Source organism: Pipistrellus hanaki (assembly GCF_964339955.1).
Source record: "Pipistrellus hanaki genome assembly, chromosome: 2".
Lineage (NCBI taxonomy): Eukaryota > Metazoa > Chordata > Mammalia > Chiroptera > Vespertilionidae > Pipistrellus > Pipistrellus hanaki.
In genome coordinates, this window is record NC_140504.1 from 198,171,143 (window position 1) to 198,194,949 (window position 23,807).

General features: G+C 66.0%; 1 protein-coding gene across 4 annotated transcripts in view; it reads left to right on the forward strand.

Moving 5' to 3' along the window:
• The window catches only part of NPHP4 (nephrocystin 4), a 43,019-nt gene that overhangs the window by 573 nt on the left and 18,639 nt on the right, over positions 1-23,807 (forward strand). For 2 of the 4 annotated variants that reach the window (XR_014794295.1, XM_084875734.1), the window contains exons 2-13: positions 437-514; positions 635-688; positions 2,365-2,535; positions 3,683-3,835; positions 5,460-5,632; positions 6,286-6,350; positions 7,372-7,527; positions 7,983-8,119; positions 9,810-9,991; positions 10,544-10,670; positions 15,047-15,229; positions 16,682-16,805. Coding sequence is in view for 1 of the 4 variants with exons in the window: in XM_084875734.1 (XP_084731860.1) it covers positions 2,401-2,535; positions 3,683-3,835; positions 5,460-5,632; positions 6,286-6,350; positions 7,372-7,527; positions 7,983-8,119; positions 9,810-9,991; positions 10,544-10,670; positions 15,047-15,229; positions 16,682-16,805 (1,435 nt within the window). In the remaining 3 variants the exon portion in view is untranslated. Of the gene's footprint in view, positions 1-436; positions 515-564; positions 689-2,364; positions 2,536-3,682; positions 3,836-5,459; positions 5,633-6,285; positions 6,351-7,371; positions 7,528-7,982; positions 8,120-9,809; positions 9,992-10,543; positions 10,671-15,046; positions 15,230-16,681; positions 16,806-23,807 lie in introns of all 4 variants that reach the window. The other 2 variants (XR_014794296.1, XR_014794294.1) reach the window with 2 other exon arrangements.

A 23,807-nucleotide genomic window follows, 5' to 3' on the forward strand; every position in this document is an offset into this window, starting at 1 on the left:
AACAGCCTGGCCTTTTGCTGAGATTTTGGCGGACGTTGGTTTTTCCCGATTCGTTGTCCGCAGCGGCCTTCCGGTACCGGAGGCCCGTGGGGGGCTACTGCTGGGTGCATTTCCCCTGGGCTGGGTGCCCGTCTCCTGTGGGTGCCCATTCCCAGCGGGTGTCCGTCCCCTGTGGGAACCACCCGCCATGGAGACCTCCAGGCTCCCTCGTCCTGCCTGTGTCCAGTGCCCCTGGCATGGTGCCTGCCTTCACCCTCTGCTCTCCAGCCAGCTGACCTCCCGGCTGGCTCCGAGCTCACCCCCTGGCCCCTTTCCGCGGCTGCATGCGGGCTCTGCTGCCTGCTCCTCCTTCAGACTGCGGGGCCCTCCCAGGCACTCCCTTTAGTGCTGTCTCCCTAGAGGCTGAGTTCCAGGCCCGCTCCCTTCCATCCTGCAGTGTCTGGTTCTGGTGGAAGCGGGTGAGGAAGTCCAGCCTCAGCCTGGGAGTTAGGGAAGGAGGTGGCTGCAGCTCCAGGTGTCTGTCACAGCTCACGGCACCCCCCCTCCTTTCTGGCGTCTCCCTAGGTCCCAGCCGTGTCTCTGCTCCCGCTAACGTGTGTCCTGTCTTCCTCCCTCCGGATGCCTGTGCCATGAGGGTGGGGAGCCTGCCTGCTGTGGTCAGCGAGGTTTCTCCAGGGCGTGGCACGTGGTAGGTACTCAGAGGATATATTCTGAACGAGGGCATTCCAGGCGGCGCTTAATTAGATCTCCACTTACCCCCTCTCCCCACCACAAAGTCCTTCAAAGCTTCTGGGTCTCAGTGATTCAAGATCTCGTTCTTTTCTGGGAAGTCCATGTCCCTGGGCCTGGGCAGCTCCTCAGGGCTCCTGCCCTCCCGGCCCCTGGACTTTAGTCCAGCCGACCTCTTCAGCTCCTGGGTCTCCTCTGCTCCCCCCAGCCGTGCTTTCAGCCCCCCAGAAAGGAGGCTGGATTAGCTGTCATCTGTGCTGCTCCCTTAACCCTTGTCACTCTCTCTGGATCTTTATTCTTTACCAGTGCACGAATGTGTGTGTGTGTGTGTGTGTGTGTGGGGGGGTGTCCCTCAGCCCAGCCTGCACCCTCTCCAATCTAGGACATCCCTCTCAGAATCCAGGACTGCTGGCTCTCAACTGCTCATCTACCTGCCTTCCTGATTGACCCCAACCGCTTCTGCCTGCCAGACTGATTGATGTCTAACTGCTCCCCTGCCAGGCTGTTTGCCCCCAACTGCCCTCCCCTGCTGGTTATCTTGTGGTGGCCATCTTGTGTCCACATGGGGGCAGGATCTTGTGTGTTGGAGTGATGGTCAATCTGCATATTACTCTTTTATTAGATAGGATAGAGGCCTGGTGAATGGGTGGGGGCCAGCTGGTTTGCCTTGAAGGGTGTCCTGGATCAGGGTGGGGTTCCCTTGGGGTGTGGGGTAGCCTGTGGTGGTTTGCAGGCTGGGCATGCCCCCTGGCAACCCAAGCAGAGGCCCTGGTAACCATGGTTTATTTTTTATCTTCTACAATTGAAACTTTGTAGCTTGGAGCAGAGCCAAGCCTCTGCTCGCTCCATGGCGGCAGGGGATTTATTTACCTCTTATAACTGAAACTTTGTGGCCTTAAACGGAGGCCTGGGCCAGCCAGGGTGTGCGGAAAGCTTGGCTTCTTCCATTGCCTGGGAAACCCAAGCCTCCCTCCTGCTTTCTCCTTGGCCGCAGCCACCTTGGTTGGGTTAATTTGCATACTCTGGTGAGTGTGGCTTGGGGGGTGTACCAGAATGATGATTAATTTGCATATCACTCTTTTATTAGATAGGATTTAAAAAATATATTTTTATTGATTTCAGAGAGGAAGGGAGAGGGAGAGAGAAACATCCATGATGAGAGACAATCATGGATCGGCTGCCCCTGTATGCCCCCTACTGGATTGAGCCCACAACCAGGTCTCACCCAGCAGGCCGGCGGAAGCTCTGAGATCTGCATCTTGGGGCCCTGAGTGGGCCATGCCCCCCAGTCCCGGGGGAGATGCCCCGTCGCTGAGGCAGGGCCCTGTGCACACTCCGCCTCCGCGGCTGCTTAGAGCCGCCCTGTGTGCCCGCCCCGGCCCAGCCTCTGAGCCCGGAGTCGGGCTCTGACTGGCTCCCGAGGGGCGGCAGAGCGGTTCTCTGGAGCGGGATGGCACGCCTGCCAGGGGAAGGTGGCGCGGTGCCAGTCTCCGTCCCTCGCCCGGGGTGTGGAGGGTGGGGCTGCAGAGGCGGGCCGGGGTGCTGGGTCCTCAGATACAGCGGGCGGCAGGCAGGTCCGATCTCCGAGCTCCGTGGTCCTCACCGCTCTTATTTCTTTGGACACGAACGGTGCAGGTGACCCCAGGGGCGCAGTGCCCCGCAGCCGGCAGGATGCGTGACTGGCACCAGGTGTTTGAGCAGAACGTGCTGGTGCCTCCGCACCCACACCGAGCCCGCCAGCCCGCAAAGGAATCGACGGCGTTCCAGTGCGTCTTCAAGTGGCTCGACGGACCACTGATTAAGCAGGTAAAGAAATTTGCTATTTATTGTCAAACACGCTGGGAGGCTATTGATTTCCACTCATTTATTCGCGTCTCACCGCGGTGCCCATTATGCGGGCCTTGGCGATATGGGCAGACAAAGTGCCCATCAGCACAGAGAATCCGCGATTCAGCGGCTCGGTCAGCACTTCTGACCCCGGGGAAAAGGCCGCTGCTGCCACAGCGGAGCCGTTTCTAACCCGCAATCAGGTTCCTCGGGTTCTTCCTTTTTAAAAATCTATTTTTATTGATTTCAGAGAGGAAGAGGGAGATAGAAACATTAATGATGAGAGAGAATCATGGATCCGCTGCCTCCCGCCCGCCCCCCACTGGTGATGGAGCCTGAAACCCAGGCCTGTGTCCTGACCGGGAATCGAACCCCGACCCCCTGGTTCATACGCTAACGCTCGTCCACGGAGCCCCGGCCGGGCAAAGGGCCCGCCTTTGTCCTCTCTGGCTGCCTTGTCTGTGTTTGTGGCGGTGACATCTCAGTCCTCAGAGGTTAGCTTCTCCTCTGCCGATGCCAGCCCAGGATCCGCCTGGCCAGCGGAGGACTGAGTGTGTGGTTATACCAGGAGGGTTCACTGGGCGGTACCCGATAAAAACCCGCCCACGTAGCCTAAGCCCGTGGTGGGCAAACCCCGGCTCGGGAGCCACAGACAGTTTTTGGCCCCTTGAGTGTGGCTCTTCCACAAAATACCACGGCCTGGGCGAGTCTGTGTTGAAGCAGTGGTGTTAGAAAGAAGAAGTTTAAGTGTAAAAAACGTGGCTCTCCAAAGAAACGTCGATCGTTGTGCTGTCGGTGTTTGGCTCTGTGGACTCACGAGTTTGCTGACCGCTGGCCTAGAGGCGGCTTCCTGCTCCCCCACAGACAGGCCTTGTCACTCTGAGCTTCCGGTATGGCCGGCCCGGGTCTCCTCATGTCCCGGCTTCTCGGCCCCGCCTGTGCCCCCTCCGCTCTGGGGGTCTCCGGGCGGCGCTGTGCGCGGGCTGCATGCTCTGAGGGGCAGTTCCTGGCAGGAAATTGGTGCCCAAACCCGGATGGAGGCTGCCCGTTGGGTTACCTGTTTGGGCGCCAGCACCGGTGGGAGGCTCGGCCGTGGGAACCTCAGGGCCCCCTGCCTGTCGCACAGGGCGCGCTGGAGGTGCTGTCGGAGCTGGGGTGCCATCTCCGCGTGTCTCTCTTCGACGTCACCTACCGCCACTTCTTCGGGAGGACGTGGCGGAGCACCCCGCGGCCCCTGGAGCCGCTCCCCCGGCAGCCGCCCCGGATCGTCTGGAACGAGGTGGGCAGATGGTGGGCAGAGGTGTTGGGGCCGGGGGGCGGCGGGCGGGCAGGGTACACCGACCTGGGACCCTGGGAGGGCCTGGGAGCTGCAGCCCAGTTCACAGCGTGGTCTGCAGGCGGCACCGTTTCCGAACAAAGTCTGCGTGGAGGCCAGGCCCCTCCATGATGAGAGCGCTGCGCTGGCCGGAGCCGGGGGTGGGCGGGCGGTGCGTGGGGTCTCGTCCCCGGTACGCGGGCATTATGTTCCCGCAAGGAGTGACCTGGCAGGTCACGAGCCGTGCATGTGTGCGTGTGCGTGTGTGTGTGTGTGTGTGAGACGTTTGCACAGTGAGCTGTCCCTGAGGGCGCTGGCATGCAGGTGGGGCAGGGGCTGCTTGCTCTGGGGGTGCCTGCCTGCCCCCTGTGGAGGGCCGGGATTTGGGGGTGCGCTCTGACCTCCCCGGTGGCCTGTATGTCTGGCTTACCGGGCGGGGGGTCTGGCGTGAGGGTGGGGCTCTGCTGGCCCCGGCGTGGGCGGGGGGTCGACCTCGTGTGTGTGGCTTCACGCCGGGGCTTTAGCCCTGGTCCCGTGTCATGGACACAGAACATAGTTCTCCCGGGACCAGCCTCCTGCCCGCGGTAAGTGGCCATTATTCCACCGTTCTGCAGTAAAGGAAATAGAGTGACGATTTATACCGCCGGCGGACGAGTTAATGTGTCTCTCCGTCATCCCCCTGACAGCCCGTGGCCGCGGTAAACGCTTCCCGGGGCCACGCGGAGATGGCTGGTCACAGGATCTGTCCGGTTACATCCCCGGAGGGCCCCCGCCCGGCCAGCCTGACCTCTGTGCTCGGCTGGGACCCGGGCATGGACCCTGGGCTCCGGGGACACGGCGGCCAGAGCCACAGCCCGCCCTGGCACGCGTGTCCCTGTGGGTCACACGCCGCCGCCTCCGCCTCCTGTGTCTGTGGCATCGGTCAGTTTTCAATGAAAGCAGCCGCAGCGGCTTCTCGAGGCAGAAGCAGCTAGAGGCGCTCATCCCCAGGGAGAGAGGTGGGGTGACCCCGGGAGGTCAGAGCGGGAGGAGGGAAGTTCCGTGTGGAGACCCCCGAAGAGCCACGAGCACCGTCGCCCGGCTCAGGCCCAAACGATCCTGCAAGGAAATGCTCTCGACGTGACTGTCATGGACGGTGCTAGCTGGGCTCGGCTCCTCGAGAAGTCCGGGGGCTGCTTTGTTGGGAGAAGTGGGCAGGGCAGCTTCTTTTTAACATTTAAAACTTTGTTATTGTTTGAAGCATCACACATAGTACACGTGTCTCCTTCCCCCGTGGCAGCGCGGCGGCCTCTGTCCCCCATAGCAGGGCTCAGCGAGGTACCTGCCGTGTGCGGCCACCGAGGGGCTTGTCCTGTCTTCCGTGTCCCTGGGGTCCTGTCTCAGCATAGTGGGGGTGTGTGTGGCCCCCGCCTCTCTCCCTGCGGGGCCTGTGGTCTATGGGTATTGCTGTGGATGGAAAGTTCCGGAGCGATGCGGCGCTGTGGGGCCGTTAGCGGGTTTATGAGGCGCCGCCCAGGGTGGCGGAGCCCGCGGCGCCTCTGCGTCCTGCCTGCAGGCGGCGCCCTCACCGGCTCCCGCTCGCTGGCAGCCCGTGTACTTCCACACGTCGCTGAGCCACCCGGGCATCGTGGCCGTGGTGGAGGTGGCCGCCCACGGCCGGAGGCCGGACGGGACCCTCCAGAGCCTGTCGTGTGGGTTCGGGATTCTTCGCATCTTCAGCAGCAAGACGGAGTCTCCCCGCTCGGCCTCCCAGGACAGACGGTAACACACACACACACACACACACACACACACACACCGTCCTCACGCCCGGCCCGGGTCCCTGCCCTCCGCTTTTCCGCGTTCCTGCGCGGTGGAGCCGCGGCCCGCGTGGTCACAGGCCGGCTGGCGTGTGGCTGACGGGGTGCGCTCACGGGGCCACGGGGGTTCCACTTCGTAACCGTCCAGCCCACTGAGCCGCGTTGCCTCCTGGGCCCCTCAGCCGTGGCCCCTGCCCTTTGGCCGGAGAGGTCTTTGCGTGGCTGTCCTGTGAGTGTAGGATGCCCAGCCGGTCCCTGGCCTCCACCACCCGGTGCCAGGAGCACCTGCCCGTGGAAATGACAGAAAATGTCTGCACGGACAGGGTGGGCTCAGCCTGGGCTTTCCGGGTGTTTCTGTCATTGTGGGTCTCCCTGGCACGGCACCCTGGGCCCAGGGGCACGGGCTGTGCTGCAGGTGCTGGGCGCATGGGCTGGGAGCTGGGTGCATGCACTGGGGGCTGGTTGGGGAGCGATGCTCTCCGGAATCCGTTCCCCCAGGGGCGGGTGGTGGCTCTGGGAAGGCCCAGGAGGGGAGGTGGCTGGCCGCACACCCTCCTTTCGGGAGCAGCCACTGTTTGGAGGCCGTGCTGACTGTTTCGGGCTCTTGTTTGGCAGGCTGAGGCTGTATCACGGCACCCCCAGAGCCCTGCTGCACCCCCAGCTGCAGGACCCCATCGAACGTAAGCGCCTCAACCGGGGTGCTGGCAGCTCCCCCTGCCACGCCCCCCGTCCCTCCTGTGAGCTCCTCCACTCCACATCCACCCTGCGCCCCCCACCCCGCCCGTGAGCTTGCCTGCACCATCCAGCCCCCCCCCGCCCCCCACTCTGGACCGTACTGCCCTGAGTTTTGCCTCCTGGAGTCCCTTAGCGTCAAGACTTCATGAACAGCCTTTCCCCGCCTCACCCGTGTGCATGCCCACACAGCTGCCCATTCCCTCCTGAGGAGGGAGCAGGCCGCTGTAGCTCCCGGGAGTCACAGCACGGCCAGGGGCTGAGGCCCTGACAGTGAGGAGGTGAAGCCCACTGAGGCGCACACTGGGGGGATGTCTGGGTCCCTCGCCGGGGCCTGTGGTGCTGGGGGCCCTCCCCACCCCTGGCCCTGCTGGTGGGACTGCCCCCGCTCCCTGCCGGCCTGCGCTCCTCAGCTCGCCCTCCCGCCTCTCCTGGACCCTCTGGGGCAGGGGTCCTCAAACTTTTTAAAGTGGGGGCCAGATCACGGTCCCTCAGAGAGCTGGAGGGCCGGACTATATGAACTACTAATTCCTACTGTAACACCTCGGCTGCGCTCACTGCCCAAAAAACCTGGCGGGCCGGATCAGACTCCTCTGCGGGCCGCATGTGGCCTGCGGGCCGTAGTTTGAAGACCCCTGCTCTGGGGTGTGGGTCGGTTCTTGGTGTTTTAGGGAGGCCGGTGGGCTGGGTCTCAGCCTCCGTTTGGAAGGACAGGCCGCTCCGTGGGCTGCATGGACGCGGTGCCCACACTGAGGGTGGCCCGGCTGAGCCATGGCCGGCTGCCCGCCCTGGGAAGGTGTGAGCACAGAGCTTGTCCCTTTTGCTGCAGTGTCTCAGGGGGAGTTACTAGGGTGGACCCCCCACCCCACACACAGTGATTGCCGTCTCCCTGGGAAATGGCGCCTCCTGTGGATGGGGCTGTTGGTGACGGGAGGGCCTGCGGTGCCAGCTCTTGGCGTTTCCTCTCAGAGAGCAAGCACCTGACGGCCCTCGAGAGCTGCAGCCTGCAGTACACGCTGCAGCCGCACCCGGCGCTGGAGCCCGCCTTCCCCCTGCTGCCCGAGAACCTGCTGGTGTCCGGCTTCCAGCCGCCGCCCGGCCTCCTGCCGGCCTCGCGGGACGCAGGTGAGGCCGCTGTCCCCTCCGCCTCCTCCCGGCCCTGAGGGACGCGGGTAAGGGCCGCCCGTCCCCTCCGTCCGCCGTGCGGCCTGACCCCGGGGACCCGGGCTGACCCCCAGGACCCAGCCTGACCCCCGGGAACCGGCCTGACCCCCGGGACCCGGCCTGACCCCCGGGAACCGGCCTGACCCCCGGGACCCGGGCTGACCCCCAGGACCCGGCCTGACCCCCAGGAACCGGCCTGACCCCCGGGACCCGGGCTGACCCCCAGGACCCGGCCTGACCCCCAGGAACCGGCCTGACCCCCGGGACCCGGGCTGACCCCCAGCACCCAGGCTGACCCCCAGGAACTGGCCTGACCCCCGGGACTCGGCCTGACCCCCAGGAACCGGCCTGACCCCCGGGACCCGGGCTGACCCTCGGGAACCGGCCTGACCCCCGCACCCGGCTGCCCGTTGCAGGGGACGCCCTCCGGAAGCCCCGCCTGCAGAAGCCGGACACGTGGTACCTGGACGAGGTGTTCCTCACGCTGTACCCCTCCCTGGAGAAGTTCGAGGAGGAGCTGCTGGCGCTGCTTGTCAGCGACCACTTCTGGGAGGTACTGTCCGGCCGCGCACTCCGCCCTGGGGTGGGGGGCGATGCCATGGCCCCTAACACTGCCCAGAGGGGGGCACCCTGCCACGGGCCTGCGCCTGTCCCTCCCCTCCCCTCCCCTCCCCTCCCCTCCCCTCCCCTCCCCTCCCCTCCCCTCCTCTCCCCTCCCCTCCCCTCCTTTTCCCTTCCCTTCTTTCCCTTCCCTTCCTTTCCCTTCCCTTCCCTTCTCGCTTTGTGGCTGGAGAGCGACTCACACTGAGGTCGCAGCTTTGCTGGTGACGCTGGTGAGCACTCCCTCCCTCTGAAGCAACCCGTCTGGGGAGGGAGTCAGGGAGTCAGTCCCCAGGCAAGGCAGAGCCTGAGGCCCTGCGCTCAGCACTCAGCACAGCCCTGCACAGGCGCTCTGCTCTTCCCAGGGACAGCCAGCGAGCCCGTCTCCCTCCACCCACCCTGGGGCTCTCCTGCCTGTGGGCCCCGCCCCCACTCCTCACTCGGAGCCTCTGAGGGTGCCTCCCCTCTCTCCCATGTAGCCTTGGCGACTCCCATCTTGTAGCCATGGCGATGCCTTGTGCCCAGGGGGGCCTCTGCACCGCAGCTCCCTGTCCCGATGAGCCTCGTCCGGCTCCTGTGGAGTCCTCAGGGCTCGGGCTCAGGGCAGAGCCCCCTCCCTTCCCCGGGCTCCTCTGAGAGCCCCCCTCCCGCTGGACACTGGCTGGCCGGCTCCCCAGGCAGTGCTTGCCCAGGAGGGCGGGGTGCGTGTGGTTCCTGAGGGGAGTGGCAGTGTCTGCACACAGTAGGTCTTCATGTTCATCGTTGAGAGCACGAGTGCCTCTGTCGGAGGGTGCCGGGCTGTCATCGTAGCCGCCGGCAGTTATTAATCACACACAGGTACACACACAGGCACACACACAAGCACACATGTGCGTACACACACGTGAAAGAGGTGGCCGCCCCTGGGAACGTAGCTCCAGAGAACGGGGTCCCCCTGAAAGAAAACCACCGGTGACTGAGGTGGAGCCGGGTTCTGAGTGCAGCTCCGCTGCCTCCTCGCCGCTCAGTGCGTGTGCCGCTCGGGGCGTGTGCCGCTCGGTGCGTGTGCCGCTTGGTGCGTGTGCCGCTCGGGGCGTGTGCGAGGCGGAGAGCTCGCGTCCCCGCGCTGGGTGCCACGCGGCCCCCAGCCCCTCACCGTGTGCTTTCGCCGCCCTGGGCTGCCTCCCCGCCCCGGCAGACGGGCGTCCCGCGCTTGTTTTCGTTACCGAGGATTGACGGCTGCGTTTGGGGCCGTTCCTGGGGGACGGACGGGAAGACGCGTGGAAATAGGGTCGTTGGCAGTGATCGCCTGCTTAATGCACAGGACGGCCCGGAGGTGCCCCGGTCCTTGTTCCGGCGCCTGCACTGGTTAGGACGGCGCTTTAATATCCAGCCTCACTGGGGCAGGTCCCCACTGCGTGGCCACTGGCGATGGCTCTGCCCCAACAGGCTCCCTCTTCCGCTGCCCGTTCTGCCCGGTGTGCGTCCTGCTGAGGCGGAGGCTGGGACACCTCCGGGCCTGCCTCCGGGCGCTGCCTCCATGGGGGGGGCTCCCCTGCTTCAGAGCACCTGGTCCTGTGGGAGGCGCCGAGGTCCCCTTTCCCCTCCTGCCCCTTCCCACTCCTCCCCCCCCAGACCCTCTCCGCCTGACCTGCTCTCCCCAGGGGGACGGCCCGCCGGACAGCAGCGCCCTGGAGATCGCCGAGCGGCGGCTGTGCGTCGGCGCGCACAACGGCCTGGGCTTCGTGCAGAGGCCGCAGGTCATGGTGCTGGTGCCCGAGATGGACGTGGCCTTGACACGCTCCGCCAGCTTCAGCAGGAAAGTCGGCTCCTCCTCCAAGTCCAGGTACTCTCCGGTCCCAGTCCCCGGGGTCCCTGGTCCCCGGGGTCCCCAGTCCCGCCTGGAGGGGGAGGGGGAGTGAGCGGCACCCACGGGAAGTGAAGTGCCTGCTGGGAGGTGTGCCCTCACCGCCAGCCCTGCCGTGGGCCTGGTTTCCTCTCCTCAGCCTGCCCACACGGAGCGCCCTGGGTGGGGTGGGAGGTGGGGAGAGTCCTGTTTGCGTTGTGAGTTCGGGAGTCGGCATCGGGCGCCCCATGGCCGCTGCGGCCTGTGCCCATGCTGCTCTCCCGTGCGCCCGAGCTCAGTGTCTGGCACCGGAGAACCAGCGGCACCATCCGGCTGCTGGGCTCCAGTGTGCCCCAGCCCGGGACCCGGTCTCCGACGGGCGCCCCCAGAGGTGGGCAGAGCCAGTGCCTCTCTGGCGGTGTAAACTGGCTCCCTGTGGCCCTTTAGGGCGGCACCAGGGAGCCAGCACGAGGGCCCAGTGCAGCGCCCGGTGGCGGGCGTGCTGGGGGCCACGCCTGATGCCCGCCCCCCCCCCCCCGTGTCCCTGAGCAGCTCCGGGAGCCAGGCGCTGGTCCTGAGGAGCCACCTCCGCCTCCCTGAGATGGCCCCGGACCCCGCCTTCGCCGTCGTCTTCCAGCTGGAGTATGTGCTGAGCCGGCCCGCGGGCGTGGACGGCACCGTAAGGCCCGCCCTTCGCTCGCCTCCCACAGAGCAGCGCGGGGGCAGCAGCTCAGACAGCAGCGGGGACAGCAGTGGGGGCAGCAGCGGGGGCAGCAGCGGGGACAGCAGCTCGGACAGCAGCGGGGACAGCAGCGGGGGCAGCAGCGGAGGCAGCAGCGGGGGCAGCAGCGGGGACAGCAGCGGGGGCAGCAGCTCGGACAGCAGCTCGGACAGCAGCGGGGGCAGCAGCTCGGACAGCAGCGGGGACGGCAGCGGGGACAGCAGCTCGGACAGCAGCGGGGACGGCAGCGGGGACAGCAGCTCAGACAGCACCGGGGACAGCAGCGGGGGCAGCAGCTCGGACAGCAGCGGGGACAGCAGCGGGGGCAGCAGTGGGGGTGTGGCTTTGGAAACCCCTTCCTGGTGGTAACTGAGCCATCCCCAGGAGCCATTCCGTCTGCGCTGACGCCCGGCTGGCGGGTGGCAGGTGCTCACGGCAGTCAGGACCGCATTAACGCGGTTAGCCAGCGTGGTGATTTGGAAGAATGAGGCCGTTTCCTCCTTTTTTTGGTGTCCCGCCCCCGAGGAGAGTGTTTCCATTGATTTTCAGGGAGAGGAGAGGGAGGGAGGGGTGTGTGTGTGTGTGTGTGTGTGTGTGGAGGTGTGACAGACACATTGCTGGTGCCTCCTGCATGCGCCCGACCAGGCCCGGGATCGGACATGTAGCCCGTGACCGGGGACGCCCCTGACCCTGCGAGGTGCAGCGTTCGGTGAATGGCGAGGTCAGGCAGCCATCACCGTCCGCCTCCATCGCCCGCGTCGTCTGGTCCCACCGAGACCACCCCCAGCGACACTGCCCGCCCTCGCCGGCCGCACCCCCACCTCCCGTCTGTGACCAGGCTCCTCTCTGCGCCTGCGCGTGGGGTCGCAGAGCCTGCCCTCCCTGTGTGGCGGGCTCCTCTGAGCGCAGGTCCTCGCGGCTCACCGTGTGGCGGGTGGTGGGGCCGAGCGCCACCCCGGGGCGCCACCTGCCCCGTCACTCCCGCTCCTCCGGCCTGGACTCCTGTGGCCCACAGTTTACCGTGAGCCATCTGCTCCGACCCTTTTGGTCAGACCCAGAGGGGGCTTCTGGGCCACACGGTGATCCTGTTTTTAACTTTATCGGGAAACACCGTTTAGTTTTCCACAGCCGCTGTCCCATTCTGCTCCCCACCGGCAGGCCAGGCTCTAATCTCAGGGTCGCCAGCGTCCTGCTCTGATGGTTCTGGGGACGGGCCATGCCGGTGGGCGGGGCGTGGTGTCCCCTGGAGATCCGGGAAGGCGGCGGGCCGCGCTGAGCGTCTGCACGGGCTCCGCCGCTCCGGTCTCTGCGGGGAGTGCCCCTGTTCCCTGCCGGCGTGAGCTGTGCTGGTCTCCTTCGTAAAATCAGGGTTCCCTGGGCGCGGGGTGCTGGTCCCTCACTGGGCACGTGGCTGCGGCCCAGCTGGGGCGTCAGCGGGCTCTGGGGAGGACCCCCTGCCTCGTCCAGGTGTTTTTTTTTGAATCCTCACCCGAGGATAGTCTCTCCATTGATTGTAGAGAGAGTGGAGGGAGGGACGGAAGGAGCGAGGAGAGAGAAACAGATGTGAGAGAGACACGATTGGGTGCCTCCCATACCTGCCCGCCTGGGGCTGGGGATCGAACCCACAACCGAGAGACGTGCCCTTGTCTGGGAATTGAACCGAGACCCTTTGGGCCACAGGCTGATGCTCTAACCACTGAGCCCACTGGCTGGGGTCCTCGTGGCTCCCTCCTCCGCCCCTGTCTGCACGTGGCCCTCCCTCCGCGTGCCCCTGCCTCGGGTCTCTGTCCCGCTCTGACGCGGACACGGCATTGGCCTTGGGGCCCTCCTCCTCTCGCAGCCCTTCCTCCATTCTGTCTGTGTCGGGCCCGGCCGCAGAGTCCGGGGTTAGGCCGTGGACGCGTCTGCTGGGGCCACGGCTCAGCGCCCCCCGGGAGCCGGGATGGCGGTCCCCGGGTCAGGGGTCGGTTTTCTGGGTGGCTTTGCCGGTGAAGGTTGTGAGACACGCCTGTTTCAGGACGCACCTGCTCTGGTCCAGGTTACTCCCTGGCCTTTCGCCTGCTGTTTGCCCTGGTAACCAAACGCCTGAACGGAGCAGTTCAGTGACCTTCTCTGTCAGCTTGCGGACTTGGTGGAAAAGGCGTTATGAAGTAACGGATCTGACCTCAACCTCTGGAGTCCGGTGGGCGGGCACCTGGCCGTCTCCTCCTGTGGGGCGGGGGCGGGGCCGGGAGGGGGGTCCTGCAGGTGTCACCGGCCTGCAGGCTGATGAAGGGCAGCTGAGCTGCCGCGGGGCTAATTGTCCGCTGAAGCCTTGGTGAAGCGGCGATCAGTGATCGATGGCTCACTGAGCATCCTGTCTCGTTAGAGGTAGAGACGGAGGGAGAGTGGGTCCGTGTGTGGCTGAGGCATTTCACCGGGAGAGAGGTATTGATTGCATGCTGAAGGCCGGGGCCTCAGAGTCACCACGTGAGGAATCAGAGCGGAGGTTATACCGATGGCGCGGGAACCTGGATTCATTCTGATTCTGCGATAAACCGGATTGCACTGTACAGACAGCTGTTACCAAAGCCCTCCTGCTGTGACTGAAGCCCGCAGTGTTCCATGGCCAGTTTTCTGAACTCATTGATAATACTTTCATTTTTGGAGTGCAATGGATGTAGGTCCTGGCCAATGTGGGTCAGTGGTTAGAACACCACTGGTGGGTCGTGGGTTTGATTCTCGGTCAAGGGCATGTACCTGGGTTGCAGGTTTGATCACCAGGCCAAAGGGGGTGCATGTGGGAGGCAACCAATTGATGTGTCTCTCATTGATGTTTCTCTGCCCCTCCCTTCCACTCTCTCTGAAAATCAATGGAAAAATTCCCTCAGGTGAGGGGGTAACAGCAACAAAAAGGCAACGGATTAATAATCAACCTTCATTAGTCTCCGTAGCTCTTCATTGGTTATTGCAGCCGCTCCCTGTGTGCTGTGACTGCTCCCCGTATGCTGTGGGTGCTCCCTGTGTGCTGTGGGTGCTCCCCGTGTCCTCTGGGTGCTCCCCATGTGCTGTGGCTGCTCCCCGTGTGTTGTGGCTGCTCCCCGTGTCCTCTGGGTGCTCCCCGTGTGCTGTGGCTGCTCCCCATGTGCTGTGGGTGCTCCCCGTGTGCTGTGGGTGCTCCCCGTGTGCTGTGGGTGCTCCCTGTGTGCTGTGACTGCTCCCCGTATGCTGTGGGTGCTCCCCGTGTGCTGTGGGTGCTCCCCGTGTCCTGTGGGTGCTCCCCATGTGCTATGGGTGCTCCCCGTGTGCTGTGGCTGCTCCCCGTGTCCTCTGGGTGCTCCCCGTGTGCTGTGGGTGCTCTCCGTGTCCTGTGGCTGCTCCCCGTGTGCTGTGGGTGCTCCCCGTGTGCTGTGGCTGCTCCCCGTGTGCTGTGGCTGCTCCCCGTGTGCTGTGGGTGCTTCCCCATGTCCTGTGGCTGATCCCCGTGTGCTGTGGCTGCTCCCCATGTGCTGTGGCTGCTCCCCGTGTCCTCTGGGTGCGCCCCGTGTGCTGTGGGTGCTCCCCGTGTGCTGTGGGTGCTCCCCGTGTGCTGTGGGTGCGCCCCGTGTGCTGTGGGTGCTCCCCGTGTCCTGTGGGTGCTTCCCGTGTGCTGTGGGTGCTCCCCGTGTGCTGTGGGTGCTCCCCGTGTGCTGTGGGTGCGCCCCGTGTCCTGTGGCTGCTCCCCGTGTGCTGTGGGTGCTCCCCGTGTCCTGTGGGTGCTCCCTGTGTCCTCTGGGTGCTCCCCGTGTGCTGTGGCTGCTCCCCATGTGCTGTGGCTGCTCCCCGTGTCCTCTGGGTGCGCCCCGTGTGCTGTGGGTGCTCCCCGTGTGCTGTGGGTGCTCCCCATGCCCTCTGGGTGCTCCCTGTGTCCTGTGGGTGCTCCCCGTGTGCTGTGGCTGCTCCCCGTGTGCTGTGGGTGCTCCCCGTGTGCTGTGGCTGCTCCCCGTGTGCTGTGGGTGCTCCCCGTGTGCTGTGGCTGCTCCCCGTGTCCTGTGGGTGCTCCCCGTGTGCTGTGGCTGCTCCCCGTGTGCTGTGGGTGCTCCCCGTGTCCTGTGGGTGCTCCCTGTGTCCTCTGGGTGCTCCCCGTGTCCTGTGGGTGCTCCCTGTGTCCTCTGGGTGCTCCCCGTGTGCTGTGGCTGCTCCTTGTGTGCTGTGGGTGCTCCCTGTGTCCTGTGGGTGCTCCCCGTGTCCTATGGGTGCTCCCCGTGTGCTGTGGGTGCTCCCCGTGTCCTGCTCACAGTTGCCTCCACGGTGAGAGCACCGTGGTCCCACGTGGCCGGGTGACCGCTCAGGCGTGTGCTCTGTTTTCGTTCCAGGCGGCTCCTGTCACCGCGCTGGCCGGCCTGGCGCGCACGTACACGGTGCGCTGGGCCGTCTGGCAGCCCCCGCCGGACGGCGGCTCCGGGGGCGCCACGCTGCCCCTCCAGGGCGGGGTCCGGCCCAACCCCGCGCGCTGCCTGGTCTACAAGGTGCCGCCCGCCGGCATGAGCTCCGAGGAGGTAACGCTGCGGCTCCGTGAGTGACTTCCCTGCGCTCCCGGCCAGGCCGTGCTCCAGAGGTGAAGTCACGGTGCTGACAGGTGTCGTGGCTGTGCCCTCAGAGCGTGGCTGCTGGTCGTGGCCGCTGTGAGCCGGAGGCCAGCTCCCCTGGTCCTCACGCCCCTGCTCCCGGTCAGTCTCCGGTGACCTCCGTGGCTGCGAGGAGTGTTCCCACGCTTGGCGTGGAGGCCCGCTCTGTGTGCTGTGTCTTCAGAGAAGGGCTTCACCCTGGGGGGGGCGGGGAGCCCAGGGTGCGGGTGCTGGGGAGGGTGCCAGGCCAGCCTGCCCTGTCACCTGTCACTCACACTCGCTGGCCCCTGGCTCTTCAGCCACGTACAAGGTGGGGCCACAGCAAGATGCTGAAATACCCGCCTTTGACATGAAGGTTTCTCTGAATCCAGTGCAGAAAGCGCAGGAAAGTGGGCGGGGCCTGGTGAAGGGGGTGGGCCTCCCCCCTGGCGCAGCGGTGCCTTGCAGGGGGGTGCGGGGTGGGGGCAGCAGCCCAGGGAGCCACCTGCACGTGGTATCCGCCGCCCCTGCTCTGTGCGGGCAGACGCTGCCGGGCCGTGGATGCACCTGAGACTCGTCCGCCGGTCTCGGTCTCGGTTTCGGTCTCGGTCTCGGTCTCGGTCTCGGTCTCGGTACGCCTCGGCGTCTTGTCTTCTCCGCTGTGGGACCGTCCTGCGGCTCCGTGTCGCCTGTGCTGACCCAGCACACACACACACACACACACACACACACACACACACACACACGCCGCCGTGCTGTGTTTATGACTCGGTGCTGCGCGGGGCCGAGCAGGAACAGCTGAGCGTGCAGCTTGCTGCGTGAGGGATGTCTCTCATTACGGCACAGCTTGTGCAGGCCCGCGTGGTCTGTGAGCCTCGTTACAACATGCCACCTGCACATCCTCCTCGGCTCTGTGTGTGTGTGTGTGTGTGTGTGAGTGTGTGGTGTGTGTGAGCCTTCTCATGCCACCACACTCGGCCTCCCTGTGAGCTCCCTGGTACGTCACCCGTGGAGTGCCCCCGCCGTGCCAAGCACCTGGGCGTGTGAGTGAAGGAAGCCGGTCTGAGAGGTCGGGTCCCATTGATTCCAGTCACATGACCGTCTTGAGACCTGGCCGCGCGGGGGCAGCAGGAGGGAGAAGGTGGTGGGCCGCTCTGCCCGCTGTCCGGGCCCGGCCCGCACACGGAGCGTCAGGCCACACGGTCCGTTCACACGCGTGTTCGGGGCTGGGATGGAGACGGGTGGTGTAAACGCTGTTCTGCACCCGCGTGGCCTCCTGAGAGGCTGCGTGGTTCTGGTCCGGACCACGGCCCTGGGCGGGGGGTGGGGGGAAGTGGGGGCCCTGGGCGGTGGGCGGGGCTCCTGGGTGCCGTGGCGTGGCCATCCCCGCTCTGCTCTCCGCAGGTGAGGCAGGTGGAGTCGGGGACCGTCCAGTTCCAGTTCTCGCTGAGCCCCGATGGACACCCGGACACCCCCGGGCTGCCCCGGGCGGAGCGGCGGCCCTCGAGGACGCCCACCACCCCCGCAAGTGAGTGTTGGCGGGACGCGGACCGCAGGCCCCGGCTCCGCGGCTCCGGGAAAGCGCCAGGCGGTGCGGGGCGGGGGGGGGGGGGGGGGGTATGTGTGTATGGGGCGGGCAACGGGAGGTTCGCGGAGGGCTGTGGTCTGAATCGAGGCTGACTGAACAGTGGGGTGTGGCATTGAGGGGTGCTACATTGTGGGGTTGTATTGTGGGGTGCTGCGTTGTGAGATGCTGCGTTGTGGGGTGCTGTGTTGTGGGGGTGCTGTGTTGTGGGGAGCAGCATTGTGGGGTGTTGCACTGTGGGGTGCTGTGTTGTGGGGTGCTGTGTTGTGGGGTGCTGTGTTGTGGGGTGCTGTGTTGTGGGGTGCGGTGTTGTGGGGTGCTGTGTTGTGGGGTGCAGCACTGTGGGGGTGCTGTGTTGTGGGGAGCAGCATTGTGGGGTGCTGTGTTGTGGGGTGCGGCATTGTGGGGTGTTGCACTGTGGGGTGCTGTGTTGTGGGGTGCTGTGTTGTGGGGTGCTGTGTTGTGGGGAGCAGCACTGTGGGGTGCTGTGTTGTGGGGAGCAGCATTGTGTGCTGCAGCATTGTGGGGTGCGGCAGCATGGCCAGCTGCTATCCCTACATGCCAGCTGCCAGTGAGCTCAGCTGCTTTAGCTCCGGCTAAAGGCCCGGAAGGTTCCACTGGTGACAGCTGCCGGCCCCTCCATGGCTGTCCTGTGACACGGGCACAGGAACCAGAGCCGGGCCAACCACGGACACAGCTCTGACCAGTGCTGCTAACACGCTGGGCGTTGTCTTTAGGTACATTTTTATTGATTTCAGAAAGGATGGGAGAGGAAGGGAGAGAAACATCATGATGAGAGAATTGTCGATCGGCTGCCTCCTGTATGTCTCTCACTGGGGTTTGAGCCCACAGCTAGGCCTGTGCCCTGACCGGGAATCGAACCGTGACCTCCTGGTTCATAGGTCGGATGCTCAAGCTCTGGGCCACCCCAGCCAGGTCAGTTTTTAAAAATGCCTTCTGCTTCCTTGGTGCCTGTGCCAGAGGGAGGCTGTGGCCAGTCTGTGGCTTTAAGGGAGGGGTGCAGAGGGGCGTCCTGTCCCCCCGCGGGGGGTGGGTCCACGTGCGAGTCGGTGTCTGAGGAGCGGCTGAGGCCTCGGCTTTGTGCGCAGCGGGCTCGGACCCTCTGCGGTGTCAGTGCTGGTGCAGCCACCTGCTCTTCGCCCTGGACACCCAGCCGGCGTCCTGTGGCGAGCAGCGCGGAGGTCAGGAGGGAGTGCGGGGAGCTGCACGCCGATGAGTGTGCCGAGCCGGCACAGCCACGGGTGAGCCTGAGGGGCGGTGAGGGGTGAAGAAGGCAGACAAGAGAATAAAGCTGGGGCTGGGTGGGATGCTGCTTCTCCGATTAGAGAGACAGCTCGCCCCTGCCAGCCGAGCCTTTACTTCACAGCCGGTGCCACGAGGCAGAGGAAGGCGCCATCAGGGTGTTCACAGCGCCCTCCGGGTTCCGCACCGACTCGGTGACAGGCACCTGGTCCGCTTTGTTTCCTCGCTGCGCCTCCCGCAGCCCGTGTCGCTCAGCCCCGTGGGCCACAGGCTCGGACCATCGGTTCAGGCTCACAGCACAGCCTGTGGCTGTAACTGTGCTGGGACTGCATGTGGCTCTGCCACGAGAGGACCGTGCCCTCTGCTTAGTCCCAGGCTTGGAGCTGTCCGAGCGCTGTGGCCGCTGTCCGCAGGTGAGCTCAGAATCCGAGGCGCTCCGCTCCCACAGGTCTCGCCGGCACAAGGAGTTCCGGCCTGCGGAGGTGGGAAAGCCAGAGGGCATGGGCGCGAGTGCGGGGAGAGGGGCTCAGCTGACGGACTGTGCTGTGCTGACGGACACGCGCAGGCAGGCTGGCACGAGGCAGCCGCTCCGAAGGGCGTGGATGTGGGTGTGCTCGCCGGCGGCGTCCTGCCCCTCGGCTCCTCCGCGGCCACGTGGGCGGGGCACAGACCGAACCCCGGAGCTCAGACCTGAGGAGGGGCAGGGAGAGTCAGTGTTCCTGTGGCCTCGGGGTCAGGAAGGCAGAGCACACGCCACGAGGAGGAGCCTGAGGGCCGTGATGGTTCAACACGAGTGTTTGGCGTGAGGAGACTCATCCACCAAGTTCAAAGGCAAACCGGGGCCGGAGGATGTGACACGCAGCCACGGACACTGACTGGCAGGCGTAGCAGATTAGCGAGAAGAGAGCGTGCTCAGAGCGGCTCCGATCAATACGGCAGACAGACAGCGAGGGGGAGAGCGGGCCAAGGACACGAGGTCGCAGAGGATCCCGAGCACAGACCCGCCGCTCCGGCACCCGGCCTGTCCTCCCTGTCCTGGCGCTGCTGTACCCCCGTGGGCGGCGGCCACGGTCAGACCCTTCCACCGCAGCCCGTTAGCCCCGGCCCCACAGGCCGGAGACCGGGCGCCCAGCGGGGCGGCAGCGAGCAGCCTGTCTCCACGGGGATGCTCTTGACCCCGCCCTCAGGGTGCACACCTGCGCACGGAGCCGCCCTGGGCCGTGGGCTTCCACCCGAGACAGCCTGTGTGGGTGTGGCTCCTGCCCGTTACACCCCGTTCCGAGGAGCCTGAGGGCGTTTTCTCAGGGGGACCCCCTTCCCCTTCCCCATCCATCCCGCAGTTCCTCCGGGAGTCTGCGATGGGCCAGGCTCTGTCCGCTTTAGAGAGACGATGAATGGGCAGGTTACGAAGGATCCAGTAGCTGAACAGATCAGGTTTTCCTCGGGGCGGATGGGGAAGGCGAATGCTACATGTGTGGGGCTGGAGACTGGGGCGCCCTCTGGCCTCCCCGCAGTCCTGCCGGGAGTGCACGCAGCTCGACGAACTCGTCCGTCGTGAAAAAGCAGTCTGACCCCCGAGATGCCGTCTGATGTGGTCGGCCTGTGCCGGGAGCTCTGTGTCCAGCTCCATCAGCGGGGTGGTCTGTGCCGAGGGCAGGGCTTCAGGCCAGGCCAAGGGGGCGCAGCTGAGGCTTGTGGGCTGATGACCTGCTGCAGCTAGACATGTAAGCGAAAGTGTGCCTGTGTGCCTGTGTGCCAATAAAACTTTATTGACAAGCACAGGTGGTGGGCTGGACTTGGGCAGCAGCCACAGCATGCAGATCCCTGATCGGCAGCGTCCTATTGGCCACGTCTTTATCGGGTACAACGGATGGAGACTCACTCTGCTGACTCAGAGCAGCCTGAACGAGGGGGACTTGGGCTGGTGTGATAGAAAACCCAGAAGAGTGGCTGCCTCATGGGGACTCGGTGTGATCGGCCCTGCCTGTCCTCTCCACCGCCTGTCACCTCACCCTTAAGCTGCCGGTGTTGGCTTCTCCCAGGAAGGGCTTCTCTACGCGGCAGCCCGGGAGCCCATGCTTCTCCTGGCCGAGGTGCTGCTCCATCCCGGGGCAGAGCAGCGGCCCTCGCTGTGGTTCTGCACAGGAGCTGGCTCTGGGGCCGGGAGGACGGGAGTCGGGCTTGGCAGACGTGTGGCAGTGTCACCTGCTTTCAGCGACTTTGGGGACAGCAGGCCTCTGGTTCATGTAACCGGGATTTATCCCGCCTTCCCACCCCGGCACACGCCGCCCGCACCCGGCCCCGAGCTCCGGACACAGGGCCTCCCGAGCCCCAGGGAACCGACGTAAACACCCGCTGCGGTGTGTCTGACGGAAACCTCTCAGGCTCCGTATTTTACCAGCGTCTGTGGGCCCCGTGGAAGCCTTAAGGAGCGGCTGTCACTGTGAGTGAGGTGCTTGGGCTTCCTGTTGTGAATTACCCTTTTATTTCTCCCATAAACGACCAGGGGGCAGGGGCCATTCCTCAGCCTCAGGAAAGTCTGCGGCCAGCCACTAGAGGGCGCTCCGCCCCCGCTTTTCCAGCTCGGAACTTCCCTGACCCACATTTTGCTTTCGAATGTTCTGCTGCTGTCGACCCCGTTGTGTTCCCTTCATAGACTTAGAAGAGCCGTGTGTGTGTGTGTGTGTGTGTGTGTGTGTGTGTGTGTGCGCGCTCGCGCGCGGTCATTGAAAATATGTCCCTCCAGCTGCCGTATCCTTTGTCCAGGAAACCAGCCAGTGGTTGTGGGGGGGCAGCGAGCTGCAGCTTTAAAGGGGCCTGAGGGCCATTGGCTGGCGAGTGGCAGTGCCACTGGGGGGGTGGGTGGCATTCTGAGCGGCCCTGCAAGTGACCCAGCCCGGGGCGCCCTGATCCCCAGCCCGTGCTCTGAGCTCCCCCAGCACCGAGCCCCAGCCCACTCCTGGGTCTCTTCCGGGGTGCTGCGCACCCCGCTCCTGTGCGCGGTCAGGGAGGGTGGCTTTACCCCGAACCTTAGGGAGTGAGGGCCCCTCGGACAGATGGACTGAGTGTCCGGAGCCGTAACTCCGGACTGGTTCCCGGTTCCCAGGCCCGTGAGGGAAGCTGCTCTCCACACTCTTCTTCCAGCACAGCGGCCGTCTCCGGCAGCGATCCCGCCCTGCCCCGGCCTCGGGGGCCGGCTGCCGGCCCCTGTCCTGGGACCTCGCCAGAGCCCACCCGCCAGGGCCCACCTGCCAGCATCAACTGGGCCTCAGTCACACACAGGCAGGCTCGGGTCCCTGCCTCCGAGAGCGCCCCCAGCAGGCCTCCCGCTGACGCTGCTTCCTCAGTCTCCTCCCCAAGCTCTCTGTGCCCCCCCCCACCGCCCCCAGAACGCACAGCTGCGTCTCAGGAACAGCTGGCGTTGGGGCTGAAGGGCTTCACCTGCCCGGAGCCCGCTGTCCCAGAAGGGGGCGCTGCGGGGTCCCCCAGCGCTTGCAGAGAGGGTGCTGGCCGCCCGCCCTCTGCAGCGGGAGGGGGTCCCGAGCAGACCCTCCCCACGGTACTCTCCTGCAGGGGTTTCAGGGTGGGGGTGCAGACGCAGGGGGCGGGAGGGGCCGCTGGGGGGACCGCAGGGCTGGCGGGCACAGCTCGCCTGTGCTCGGAGGAGGCCGCGCCTCCAGCAGCGCCCGGAGGGCGGAGGCCTCCGTCTTCGGACAGACGGCGGTTCTCAGGGCGGAGAGGGAGTGACAGCGTCAGGGAGCAGGAGGCTCAGACACTGCTCTCCCCGAGCTGGACGTGAGCTTCTCCTCTCAGGCGGGGGCTCCGCCGCACAGCTCCGCGGTGGCCTGGGACCTGGTTCTGTCCCTCCTGTCTGGGGCACCTCCTGTCTGGGGCACCTCGGCTTCCCGGCTCTCGGCAGAGCGGTCATCGCCGAGTCCCTGACCTGTGTTTACCGGGTCGGGGCCTGTGGTGGCCCTGCCGCCTGCCGTCACCCAGGGCGGCCCGGAGGGCTGGCAGAGGCACCGGAGGCACCAAGGCCTCCTCCCCTTTCCCCGTGCACTCCCCCTGCCCCAGCCTCCCCCTCTCCCCACGTGCACACACCGGCCTCGGTTCCCGGCGCCCCGTGGGTCCCTGCTTCCCGGGCCGCAGCGCAGGCCTGTGCGCGCTCGGCTGTCACTGCCCGCGTCGCCCGCGGCTCTGGGAGGTGGGGCTTCCCAGGCGGACGGTCGTCCTGGCCGTGCGGGGCGAGGAGGGATGGAGCCAGGGCCGCCGAGGACAGTGTTCCCGGCTCCCAGTGACCTCACGCCCCGACACGCACATGAAGCGGCGTGAAGCCGGGAGGCTGTGGTGTTGGTGCGTTTCCCTCCGTCGGCGCCGCCCTGGGCACCGGCGGGGCTTCGCGCTCGGACCCCGGCGGGCGGCCTGATGGCGGCAGAGGCTGTGCGGTGCCGTGTGCCCGCTGGGAGGGCAGGAGTAAAGAATTGCCGTGAGGAACGGGCGCCCGCTGGGAGAGCCAGGAGGCGTCCGTGCCCAGCGCCGGCTCAGACTTCGCTCCGGGAGGGCTCGCAGAGGCCGGGCTCCCGGGCCGGCTCCCTCATCAGGGAGAACACAGCCATCTCCTGCCTTTTCCTCATTACCCAGGCCCGCCTGCGGACTGCCTCCATTGAGGGCAGAACAAAGGAGACTCGGCTGGCGGATCCCGGTCCTTCTCTGCGGCTCTGCCTGGGAGGTGGGGCGCCGGGCACAGCTCCAGATGGTCTGGGAGGCTGAGCCTCCTCCGCTGGCGGACAGGGCCCCGGCGGAACCCCATCTGGGTTTTGCTTCTGCCGAAGCGCGTCTTTCCTGGGCAGTCGGCTCCTCAGCGCGCTGGCTCCCTCCCCGGAGCGCATCTCGGCTGCGTGTCCGGGGACCCGGCCTGTGGTCCCGCTGATCGGGCTTGTTAGGGGGTGGCAGCCGGCCGCGGGGCTCCGGCTGAGCGTCGACCTAGGAACCAGGAGGTCACACTCGATTCCCGGTCAGAGCACAGGCCCAGTGTGGGGCGTGCAAAAGGCAGCTGATCGATGATTCCCTCTCATCATTGATGTTTCTATATCTCTCCCTTTCTCTCAATAAACATAAAAGGTGCTGAGGGAGCTCCCTCCCTCCCCGTCAGCCCAGCCTCCCTCCCTGACAGCCCGGCCCTCGCCCGCCCCCTCTGGTGGCTCTGGAGCAGCAGGGAGGCTGTGGTGCGGCCTGGGCACACAGCAGGCGGTCCGGGTGGCCCTTCGTGGGCTCATTCCTCCGGGGGACGGGGACTGCGTGGCTGTTGGTTTTGTTTTGTGGCTGAGAGCGGCCAGGGGGGCGTGGGCATGCTCTGTGGTGGATGAGGCACCTCCCAGCACGGCCCACGGTGCGGCTGGCTGGTCAGCAGGCTCCGGGGCCTGCCATGTGCCGTGGGTCCTGGGGCCTCGGCTGCAGGGAAAGGGGGGGCTCATTGGCTCACACACGTTCATGGTGCCGGTCTTTCCCGGCTCACGCCTGGCTGTGTGGGGATGTGGGCAGTAGAGGCCACGGACGGGGTGGGGAGAGGCCGGGCAGTGGTCAGAGCCATAGGAGGCAGGGCTCGGCCGCCAGGATGGGCTGCAACTTCAGGGGTCCGGCTGTCCTGAAGCCCAGTGGGGTGGTGGCCACGTGAAGTGGACA